The sequence below is a fragment of the Trachymyrmex cornetzi genome, unplaced genomic scaffold, assembly GCF_001594075.2.
Source record: "Trachymyrmex cornetzi isolate Tcor2-1 unplaced genomic scaffold, Tcor1.1 scaffold687, whole genome shotgun sequence".
NCBI classification, from domain to species: domain Eukaryota; kingdom Metazoa; phylum Arthropoda; class Insecta; order Hymenoptera; family Formicidae; genus Trachymyrmex; species Trachymyrmex cornetzi.
In genome coordinates, this window is record NW_017300011.1 from 861,229 (window position 1) to 873,866 (window position 12,638).

A 12,638-nucleotide genomic window follows, 5' to 3' on the forward strand; every position below is an offset into this window, starting at 1 on the left:
CCCCCCCCTGCCCTCCGAGGCGGCCCTTGGGGTCCAGAGTAGTACAGACCGCGCGCGCAGGAGGATATTTCGAGACAATTAAATTTCACGAGATAACTTGGTTTTTAATTACGAACACGTTTCTATTATGTATGGTCCTCTATGCAATGCTTCAATTTGTATACCTTGGGATGTGTAACTTCTATCTGAGTAGGAGTCCCCGTTTTTTTTAGATAGAAATTAAATTCTTGCAGGCGACACTTTGATCGAACTCCGGCTAACTTAATCGACGATTAATTTATCGAGTCATTAAAGTCTTGTATTATTATTTCGTTAACGTTAATAAAATTATTATAACGTTCGTTTAATACATGAAATAATGGATTAACCGGATGATGAATTGTATAGTCAGAAATTTTGCCTCAGGCGATTCTATCAATTGTATTGAATCAATCGTCGATTGAATAGTCGGTTCAAATTATTCTGAGATGAAAAAAAGGATTGGAAATTATTCATAATCTGATCTTTAATTTAAGATCTTAAGTCTAGTTTTAGATTAAAAATCTATAATCTAGTTGAATCTCGAATAAAGTACCTGCTTCAAAATTATAGTAATCTTTAATACAATCTTCAATATGAGATTGGACTGTGAATACTGTCCTAATTCCGAGTGTTCTGAAGGGACCAGAGGTCTCTTTTCTGTAGCTAAACTACTATACACTTTTAAAACTTAAAGTGAGATAGATATTTGAAAGCGAGAAAGACCCAAGCAGAACAAATCACGATAACGTCAAACTGGCAATAAAATCAATTGTTGAAAAATGATTTAATGATCATTTCGATTTGTTCTGCTTGAAAACAGTTCTATTGCAGTCCAGTGCGGGAATAAAAATCGGACCTCGGATCGGGCCTTTAACGAGTTGGCCCTGACCGAACCCCCAGCAGTATATTACGGCGGGAATTTTAAAGACACTTGGGTATATCGGTGAGCCAATCATCCACAAGTTCAGCAGTATAGAGAAAAAATTAACAGGGTAAAACAAAAACTTTTATTTGCATAATCTACTCAATATGTCCACCATTGTTCTCAACAAAGTTAAATATTTTATCCAGTTAAGAAATTTTCCCAAAATGTTTATCTAATCCATAATGTCCTAAATTGTACTTATGGGTCGCTCTATATAAAATACAACACTGTAACCCTGTATAGAATACAATAAATACAACACTATAACTGATACCAAAATTATATTGTCTTTAGCATTAATTTGATATTTGCACATATTTTATATACAATATTAACATCCAATAGATAAATGTTCCAATATACATTTGATAGCTATTTCTACTTCGTGTAAATTCATTTATTAAATGATACTAATTAATTAATAATTTATTGTTTTGTTTATTATATATCTCAAGTGAATTGTACCTACGTCTCAAATGCCTCCGCATATACATTTCAAAATAAAAGTATTGTCGCTATACATATAATACAAAATTAATGTATAAAAAAATAACAATATATTTAAATAATAAACTATACGTACATATATATTTCAATAAAATATATACGTACATAATATGCATAAAGAATTATATGTACATATAATTTCTTTTTGCTTTTCATCTTTACATTATTATGTGTAAGAAAAAAAAGTCTTCGATATATTTTTACACAATGTAATATCACATATAAATAGTTTTATAGTAATATCAAATATTTTGTCCTATCTTTTTTAATTACTTCGAATTATTTTATGACAAAATATTATATCACATATTATTATAAATTGTGACACTTAATCGCAAAATACGCTTTTAGATATTCTAAATTTAAAAAAATTTTCGAAGAGTATCTCGACATAGTTTAATTATATATAATTTATGGAATAAATATAGATAATCAAAATATGTAATTGATTATAACAGCACTTTGCCCATAATTAAAGACAAATTGTATATATCTAAATTTAGTCATTTAATACTTTTCACTGCCTCATAAATTACACATGTTTGAAAAGTTAATATATTCGTGTGCATAAATTTTGAAATGTATCCAAGGCAGGATAGCAAATTATCAAAGACCTTCATAAAATATTAATTACACCTATCTACATCTCTATAAACTATACAATCTTCATAAACAATAAAGAAACTTAATAATGTATTGTTTCAAATTTATCCTTGATCACTCTTGTTCGTTAAAAAAAAAAAGAACAAGTTAGCAGACGTATCTCCAAATATTCGTTAAAACGTTACACAAAGTTTTTATACATTCATAAATAGATCCTATAATTTTTCTATTACCATCCAAAATAGCAGGGCGTGAAATGTGTCTGCTATAAATAAATTTAAAAATACATTTTTCTCTTGCTAAATGATCTAGAAAATAATCTTCTTTAAGAAGTCATGCGACGCATTAATCACTCCCCAACTAATAAAGGACCTCATGTAGTTTAAGTGCACACCCTTGTAGAAAGAAATTAAGCTTCGATTCCTGGAGATGTAGACCTCGCGAGTCACAGCCAGAAATCTCTCATAGTTGCCGCCTATCTTCGACTGCATGTGTATCTTGATTACATTCATTGGATAAAACACTGTGCTGGTGAAGCCGCCGATCAGGGCACCGCTGACAAAGTTCGTCAGTAGTGACTCCCTCTCGCCTAGCAGTACCTTTGACTGATCCCGCAACGTGAAGAACATCAGATTGGATAAGCCGTTCCTGTATATGATAGGAACCATACCGCGATAACACTCAGTCACTCCGTGATTTGACAACAGATACCTGAATGCGTGGGAGGTATTCTTGAACTTTTCGTGATATCGCCAATCCTGTAGCAACGTTTGTACTCTTTCAAACGGCATGAGGAGAGCTTCCACCGTACCGGCTATATTCGCTGCTAATATTTTAGACAGCACATCGTTTCCAGTTAACAGACAGAGCCTCTGCTTGCATCCTTCATATATGCTGAACATCAAACTGAGGGACAAAGTCTTTTGACACAGAGGCGGCAAAATTCCACGATACAGCAAGCGTATTCCCTCTCGTGACATCTGACCGACCGCGGCATCCACAGGTACGCCTTCCAAAATCTGAATATTATAACACAAATCATGTTTATATTGATATTTGAAAATTACAGCAGTATTTGTTAATCCCAGATAGAATATGATACGTATTAAGTCTGTTTTTGTAGCTGACTTTAAAGAGCTCTTTGCATTAACAATAAAATAGGTATATGTTTAATATTTGACACAAGAAGTTTAGTCCAATGCAACAATAAACGAAAAACCTAATGATAATCCATAGGACTTTATCACAGGTTTATTTTCTGTAGCTAAACTAGTATACAGAAAGTGAAACTTTTAGAACTTAAAGTGAAATAGATATGTTTGATATTTAGTGAAAATAAAAAAGAAAGTTCCAGTACAGAACTAGAAAACAGACCTTATAACTTAATTTATCATTTATAAGTGAATTTATAAATAATAAATCAGGTCACAATTATGTCTTTATGATACTGTTATGACTTTTAGATTCTATCTGGGATTCTATCCACACTATACAAATACCTGTCTAAATATGATTTTATTAATTGGATAAGTAACAGAGACATTGATGACAGCAGCACCCCAACCACAAAAAAATTCTTTAACATCACTATCATTGAGTCTTAGGACCGAATGCAATGGAACCTTCTCCGTCACGTTACTCATATTAGACTAATTTTTAGGAACGAAAATATATCCGAGAAGAAAAATACTCAATTGTTCTAAATGTATTTTATCTCCATCCAATGATATTCGTGGATGTTGCATTTTGAACCAGGTATTCTCTATCTGAAAGAATAAAAACAAATATAAACTATCCATTGATGTCTAGAACACTCGTCTTATTTTTCAGATTTATGCCAGAAGCATAAATTATATAACATTCAGTCAGCTGTTTAAATCTATATCTAATTCTTATTTATATATTATTATCTATATTTATGTACATTATAAATATGTATTGTATATGCAATCTATAATTTATATATATTATGAACTTTTACATTAGTGCAATTTTAACGTACATAAATCTATGTCTGTATACAAATATATCTATTCTCATATTTTTGTCTGATCTATAAATAAACATTACGTATTCAAATAATACAAAAGAATGACAGTATAAATCTTTGATTATATTACATAACCTAACCTAATCATATCACACGTGTTTACGTATTTTCACCTACTTCTAATTTACGTTTCATTTACTTTTCACCATTCAACCCATAATTATGAGATATTTAGGTCCTTCGGAATTTCAGGTGCCGTTTCAACCGTGCCTGAGATTACTCACGGCTTCTTATATCACGATCTTATCATCACTAAATTTTTAATCCAACTCCTATCTGATAGACTGATATCACTATTATCACTATATATCACCTGATATCTGTTTCACCGATCACAGCTGATCAATGTTCGTCCATAGATCTACTATCTACTCGATATACTCAAGAGTGGTATACTCTGTAAAGTGTAGGAACTCCATTTATTTCTTTATACTTACTGTATATACGATCCAAAAAAATACGTATCCCTATTCTATAATATTTTTTTGTACCTAATAATAATAATTAATGTATCTAATAAACAATGTAATCATATGTTTATAATAATAATATAAAAAGTATATATAAGAATTAAATTTTTATAAGATGTTATATAATAATTAGGGACTCTTAATAAAGGGAATCCTATTTCTGAAGTCGTCTGTATTACCGACTAAACCATATAATTTTTATATAACAATTACTTTTTTTCCTTTTACCGATTTGAAAATTCTTTTCCAGGATTAAAATATACGCATTAATACGTGTCTGTGAGATGGAGTCTACTGAGAACGCCAAAAAATTTCGAAATTGAGATCTTTACCATTTCTTAGTTCAATATAGTGCTCCAGAGCTGTCACATCTTATGGGCCTTTTAGTTCGGATCTACAATAGGGTTTTAAGCCTTAAGCCTTTAGTCCGGATCTACAATAGGTGTTTTAAGCCTTAAGCCATAAGAAATTGACCAATTACAGTCGAATCCGAGAAGAATAAGCGATTGTGATTCGCCCATTTCTTATGGCTTAAGACTTAAAACGCTATTGTAGATCCGGACTTAAGAAATGGGTGAATCACAGTCGGTTATTCTTCTCGGATTTGACTGTAATTGGTCAATTTCTTACGGCTTAAGGCTTAAAAAACCTATTGTAGATCTTTTTCCCTAGGGCGGAAACGTGAAAAGTGAAAATTTATTGTATTTATGTGTGTATATGTTCATACATACACTCATAAAGGTTTTCACTTTTCACATTTCCACTCTAGAGACAAAGTTATATGATTGATACCCTGATTTATGACTTATTGTAGAAGGCTCATTAGGTTTGTTCGCATCACATGTTCCAACATGCTCCAATATGTTCCTATCACAGTTCCTACTCACTCCAATACACTCATTAGAGTGAATAGAAACTATGTGATAAGAACATGTTGAAGCATGTTGGAGTATGCGACGCGACAAACCTCTTGACAACATTTGTGTCTCTTGTTGGAAGGCACCTTTTTAACATCGATATTTACGAAACTGGCCAATCACAGTCACTCCGGATGGCACCCAGTTGGACATGGCTCAATTGGACACGAGCCACTCACAGCGCTTGAGACTACAAAGCTCCTAAGCACGATCGCTGTGATTGGTGGTGTCCAATCGAGCCGTGATCAATCGGGATCACCCCGTCATATTGAGCGAGTTCAAAACAAAGCGGCTAGGCATGCTTAACGAGCGATTGAATATGATTGGTTGGATCTATAAGTAACAACAATTATGCTAATTTACTCAGCAAGCAGGCTAGTCGCTTTGTCAACTTGAACGAGTTGAACGCGCCCGTTAGAAGAGTATATATCGTCATTAATCCAATCCAGGAGATCTTTTCTTGCGCAAGGAAACTTCCACTTCCACTTTCCACTATGGCCGTGGTCCGAATCATGCTGACAACGCTCATGAGCATTGTTTGTCTTCGTTTAACATTTGACAAACAACAAGGATAAAATAATTTTTAAGCTTTGTGAGCGTGTATCGGACCACGGCCCAAGACTACATTTACACGGCACCCTTAATCGAGTTTAATAACATCCGTAGACGTGAAACTGGCCAATCACAATCATTCCATTCTCCCGACGAAAAGCTATGATTGGCCAATTTCATAACTACGGATGTATTAAACCCGATTAAGCGTGCCGTGTAGCGGAGATCTATGATTCAGTCGCATGACAAACGGTGGAGTTAGTGTTTCTGAGTAGTTTATACTGTACATCTTAAAGCATAACAATAATTGTCTTTCCATTTTTAATCTTTATTAGTGCAAATATTCATTCGGTGATAAATACGTTACGTTATAAAATGCTTCGCATCGCTAAGATTTTTTCATCAACTGCCCAAAGTATCAATAAGGCCATTGAGGCGCCCTTGGGATTCAACATCACGTCCAGGTGAAATGTCATTGTCATTCATTTGACTCGAGCAACCTGTTGTCAATTGGAGAAAACTTACAATTAGGAAATCATATTCATCTCTGACTGAATACATCTAAACTGCCGATCGAATTTGATTCGCATGCAACGCAACATGTTTGTTATTATGTAGAATAAATAAAACTCGATTTTTAATTTAATCGAGTCGCAATTTACAAAATTTGCATGATGTGCGTGATATTTAGCTTTGATCGCGAATGATTGATAAAAGATTAATTTATATGTACATCAATTTGTAATTCCATGTTGATATTTTTAGTTTTAAGCGTGTGCGTCTGACGCATCTGACGTTACCTGAACTTTGGACTGTGCTCTGTAAATATATGCTTGTAAGAAGCGTATATTCACACATATTGCATACGTAAGCGCTAAGAGAGAGAGAGAGAAGAGAGAGATATTACGTTCAGTATGTGTTTATCTATAAATCTGTATATATCATGCAGTTATTTAAGTAGTTGATCCGTGTGTTACTGATCGGGTCCTAAGTTCACAGATTCTAAACGTCTAAAAATAGGAAACTGAAACGTATTACCCATTCTAACCAATATATTATCATACACTGGAAAAAGAATCTGATTGCATTAATTAGAATTCTAATTGAAAATGGACAAATTAGAACTTCCTGGTTGAATCTATTATAATTTTAGTTGAGATTATCAGAATTTTGATTGATACGATTAGAATTTTCTGGTTTGTTCATTTTTAACCTGAAACTTTAATCAATTTATAATAGTTGAATTTTGTATTTAAATTGTCTTAAGTTTAATTTTAAGAGATGCTATAAATGAAGATGTAAAAAATCACAGCAGTATTAGAATCTTACAGTCGAAGAGTAAGAAGAAGAAAAATTTGTTGAATTAGACCTATCAATCCCAACTAAAAATAACATAACATCAATATTTTGTATTTAAAAATATTAATGTAATATAATACATGATTATTACATAACAGTTATATTGTTGAGTATGAAATTACAATATCAATGATCTTTAGTTAATGTCGACTGAGAACTTCGAATACGACCTAAGATTTCTTTGCATAATAAAAGAATTTTCAAATTAAACAAGAAGTAGAAGAATTAATTCAATATTATGTGTAACATCACAGTATAAGTGTATATATTATTTTACAAATAGAAAATCCAATTGGAAGATGACGTAGATGAGTTTATATTTATTTATAAGATAACTCGATATATAAACAATACAATGATATTCTAATAATACTAGTTTAAAAATTTTTGATGCAAGGAAGAACAACTTTTTTTCTAAACGTATTTTGAAGTGCTAAAGTCAAATCTGCTATCAGAAAATTCAAATTTTAAGATCATTTTATATCATGTTAATTTTAAGATTAGCATTTCTTTTTAAATAACTTGAATGTGACAAGTGATGAGTAAGGTGAATATTTTCACCAGGATTTAATGATAATCAGAGATATTTAGACGAAAATATGTTAAGTGACTATTCTTAGATTATAATATGTGATTCTAATATGTGAAACTGATATAAAGTCATATAAAAAACAAAAATAAAACTCAACTCTTTTGATTTGTTCTCTAATTTCAATAAAACTTTATTGTATATATATTTTTTTTTTAGGAGGGGGGGTGGAGGGAAGTGGCAAAATGTCTTGTTATTTCTTAAAAATCAGATATGATGGAAATATTTCAATGGCAGATTTGCTTAAGGTTGAAAATTGCTCTAGAAACAGTTTTCATATGTTCTTGCTTTACAAAATCTTGTAAATTAATGTAATATGTAATACATAGTGATTAACTATATATATATATATTTTAACGCTATTATATATTTGTTATCAAATCATTTATTTTAATTTTAATAATATTAATACAACCAAGTAATGGCTTCTAGAGTAAATCAATTTAATATATATATAGAAAAATACATGCAAATCAATACTGGTTCTTATGGAGAATATCCTAAGGTTATTTATTCATAACAAAATGTAATAAAGTCTAGACGTTTCGAACATTATTAGATCATCTTCAATAGTGTTTAAATACAATGTTTAAATAAATTTGTCATTAAATTTCCCTTATCGTTCTTCTGTCATTATAAATAATTGTCTTAAAACATACAAAAACATTTACAATTAAAATAGTCAGAGAATATAAATAATATAAAATATAATTGAAAAAATAAATTGAAAATGTAATAATTTAAATTTTCGCTCGTTTATCACTTGTCTATTTTAATTTTAATTATGAACATTGATGCTTACTGAAATTGTACGCAGATGTTTAGCTACCCAAGCGGCAGTGAAGGTCAAGGAAGACAAGCCACGAGAAAATGCCGCCACGAAGGAGTCTCAATCTTTTACCATGAATCTCTTCCGTGGCCAATTGCAGTTGAACCAAGTGTGCCCATTCCCTGAACCCATGACTCAGGACCAAACCGAAACGATAAGAATGCTGATTGATCCCGTGGAAAAGTTCTACGAGGTAACTACCTTAAAGAGTACATTAACGGAAGTATAAGGCTAACTTTTATTAAACATACTTTTTTTTTCTCTTTCAGGAAGTAAACGATCCCGTTAAAAACGATCAGAACGCGTACGTGGATGAGAAAACGGCAGCTGTTCTCTGGGATATGGGAGCGTTCTCTCTGCAAGTTCCCACGGAATTTGGCGGATTAGGATTAACGAATACCCAGTACACACGAATCGTTGAGATATGCGGTTATCACGATTTGGGCATCGGTATCACACTGGGTGCGCATCAGAGTATTGGATTCAAGGTAAAACTTCTCATGACTTTACTTTTTTACTCGTTTTTCACGGTTCTTCTAATAGTGTTGATATCTATGATAATGTTATTGCATCTTTTAATATTTTAATTTATTTGTCAATATTCCAATGAATCATATAAGTTATTTATTCTAATTTTTGAGTTTCAACGATCTCATTATGATTATGAGTGAAGATAACTAAGTATGTTGAAATATCTCATCATATCATTATTTTTGAATAAATTTGATATTTCTCATTCCTTTACTAATTTTATCTCTTATGCTCGTTTATTGATCTTGATTTTATTTTACTTGCTTAATATTAGGTGTTAAACTTAATTCCTGCCATTTTTCGTCTCTAAAATTGATTTGTTTCGAAGGGAAATACCTTAATCAAAGTATTATTAATAAAGTATTATTAATTCGTAATAAAGTAGAAAATGGAGGAAATTATTTTGATTAACGTATTCATTCATCTTCCCTTCGAAACAAATCAATTTTAGAGACGAAAAACGGCAGGAATTAAGTTTAACACCTAATATATACAAAGTAAGTCTTTTATTTTGTTTTTCAGGGTATACTTCTGTACGGTACACCAGAACAAAAAGCCAAGTACCTGCCTCAAGTAAGCAACGGCAAATTCGCCGCTTTCTGTTTGACGGAACCGACTTCCGGTTCCGATGCCAATTCAATACGTTCGCGTGCTATTAAATCCGCGGACGGATCGCACTATGTTCTCAATGGCAGCAAGATATGGATTTCGAATGGCGGCATTGCCGAAATCATGACCGTGTTCGCTCAAACGCCTATCACGGATCCGAAAACGGGCGAAACGAAAGATAAAATAACCGCTTTCATCGTGGAGAGAGGATTCGGTGGTGTCACCAGTGGACCGCCTGAGAAAAAGATGGGTATCAAATGTAGCAACACGGCTGCGCTCTTCTTCGAGGACGTTAAGATCCCAGCAGAGAATGTTCTCGGCAAGGAGGGTGAAGGTTTTAAGGTAAAATTTCATAAAAACTTTCGTTCTCGTCTTTGAGTATCATAAATATCGTTAAGTAAATGTGTTTAATACAATCTACTTGTATCTAATACATAACGTAATATATTATATTTAATAAAAATTTCTAATTCTTTTGCATGAAACTTCGCGAATTATTTACTTGGGTTTGAATGCTGCTCGAATTATATACATTCATTTTATTTGATTTCAGGTCGCCATGAATATCCTGAACAATGGGAGGTTCGGTATGTCTGCTTGTCTATCTGGCACCATGCGTTACTGCATCAACAAAGCCGTGAATCATGCAACGCAACGCCTGCAATTCGGTCGCACATTGGATAATTATGGTACAATACAAGAAAAATTGGGGCGCATGTCTATACTGCATTACGTCACTCAGTCCCTCGCGTATATGATTTCTGGTAACATGGATTGCGGAAGCCAAGACTATCATCTAGAAGCTGCTATTTCGAAGGTAATTCTGCTCGAATAATTTGCTTATGTACAGTCTGATACATCCTTATAAATAAGTATAAAACTTGATATTTTAATGGATCCGGATATAGAGATAATTCGCGAAACATAACTTCTGTATAGAAAATACTCGTGGAAGCCTCAAAAATATTATCAAGACAATACAGACATTTCATCTTTGATAAAAATATTAATAGAGAAAATATAACTATTAATTTATACATTAAAGTTACATTTTTTTTTTCATTGTAGTGTTTCGGATCTGATTCCGCGTGGTGGGTGTGCAATGAAGCTATTCAGATCTTAGGAGGAATGGGCTTCATGTCTGAGACCGGTCTGGAACGTGTAATGCGCGACTTGCGCATATTCCCAATCTTTGAAGGGACGAACGATATTTTGCGTTTGTTCGTGGCGCTTACTGGTATCCAATATGCCGGAAGCCATTTGAAGGAGCTGCAGAAGGCTTTCAAGAATCCTTCCGCGAATTTAGGATTGATTGTCGAGGAAGCTACTAAACGTGCGACTAGAGCAATCGGTTTGAAATCGCCGCCTACGTTCGGGAATTTGGTACATCCAAAATTGGCGGAAAGCGCCGCGCTTTGCTCGAGGGTGAGAATAATAATTCGAACGTAAGCTGCAATTCTAATACAAACAAATTTGCATTTAAAAAATTATAATTGCAGAGCGTGGAAAACTTTGGTCAAGTTATAGAGTCTTCTCTTATCAAATACGGACGAGGCATTGTAGACGAACAATTTATCCTCAATAGGATCGCGCAAGCCGCTTTTGATACGTATACAATGGCGGTTGTTCTAAGCAGGGCAACTACATCGTTGAACAAGAATCTGCCTAGTGCAGAGCATGAGTTATTAATGGCACAAACTTGGTGCATGGAGGTATGGATATATTTATATCATTCTTTATTAAAATCTTAGTAAGATCAACAAGTACTCACTATAATCATTTATAATTTCTTAAATTAATGAATAAATATACAGGTAAGTATCTGTATCTAAGTTGATCTATCATAAAAAATATATTTTTGATCAAGAATAATTAACTTATTTTCTAAGATATTGTGTTATAAATATTTGATCCTGCTAGCTATAATGTGAATATACAATTTATTTTCCAATTCCTAAACGCAGTTACTTAATGCGTTATTTATTGTTACAGGCATCAAACCGTGCTGCAAATAATCTACAGCAAGTCAGTTCCGCCAAACAATTAGATATCTTTAGTAATCTAAGTAAAATTTCGAAAAATGTATGCGACGTCGGTGGGTGCGTACAATTAAATCCAATGGGCTTTTAAGACTCGGTCTATGTATTTTATGGGACATAATTTGTGAAATCTTGAATTTACCCGAGTTTTTTTTATCACGTTAGAGATATCGAATTGTTTACCATAGGAGAAAAAGAGAATTCTTATAATATTTCAACTTCGTAATTTATAGAAAAACATAAAGTGAAGAAAAAAAAAGAGAATTCTTATAATATTTCAATTTATAATTTATAGAAAAACGTATAAATAATAGTACAAATACAAAGTAACTTTATGATCGACTGTATGTATTTTCTGCGGAAAGTACGTGCGAAATAAGCAATTAACAATGCAAAAATTAAACTTAGTAAGGTGTAAAGCATAAGGTGTATATTTAAAAGTATATATAGAAAATTATGTATTTTTAATATCTCTTTATACCTCTTTACACGGAACGGCGATTCCAGATGTATAGCTATACAAATAATGTGATCTATCTGAAGTTATTTTTTCTTAGATGCTGTTTATTTATTTTATATATCCATCAGTTTCGTTAAAATAATAAAAATAATTTTAATAAATCACACCATGTTAAGT

At 32.4% G+C, this 12,638-nt stretch overlaps 2 protein-coding genes across 4 annotated transcripts; one reads left to right on the plus strand and one right to left on the minus strand.

The window, feature by feature from the left end:
- Window positions 1-2,072: 2,072 nt before the first annotated feature.
- LOC108767520 (solute carrier family 25 member 51) lies at window positions 2,073-4,504 on the minus strand. Of its 3 annotated transcripts, none has more exons than XM_018517439.1 (3): window positions 4,420-4,504; window positions 3,556-3,822; window positions 2,073-3,075 (listed from the first exon to the last, which is right to left on the minus strand). In XM_018517439.1, exons 2-3 carry the CDS (start codon window positions 3,697-3,699, stop codon window positions 2,365-2,367), a joined length of 855 nt encoding a protein of 284 aa, XP_018372941.1. In that variant the 5' UTR covers window positions 3,700-3,822; window positions 4,420-4,504; the 3' UTR covers window positions 2,073-2,364. The 3 variants fall into 3 exon arrangements, with proteins under 3 accessions (XP_018372941.1, XP_018372940.1, XP_018372939.1); XM_018517438.1 differs by lacking the exon at window positions 4,420-4,504 and adding an exon at window positions 4,224-4,384; XM_018517437.1 differs by lacking the exon at window positions 4,420-4,504 and adding an exon at window positions 4,187-4,384.
- Window positions 4,505-6,420: 1,916 nt separating this feature from the next.
- Window positions 6,421-12,239, plus strand: Acadvl (Acyl-CoA dehydrogenase very long chain). The gene is made up of 8 exons (XM_018517429.1): window positions 6,421-6,509; window positions 8,811-9,015; window positions 9,092-9,310; window positions 9,876-10,304; window positions 10,516-10,779; window positions 11,031-11,387; window positions 11,462-11,674; window positions 11,955-12,239. Exons 1-8 carry the CDS (start codon window positions 6,421-6,423, stop codon window positions 12,090-12,092), a joined length of 1,914 nt encoding a protein of 637 aa, XP_018372931.1. The 3' UTR covers window positions 12,093-12,239.
- The last annotated feature ends 399 nt before the right edge of the window (window positions 12,240-12,638 follow it).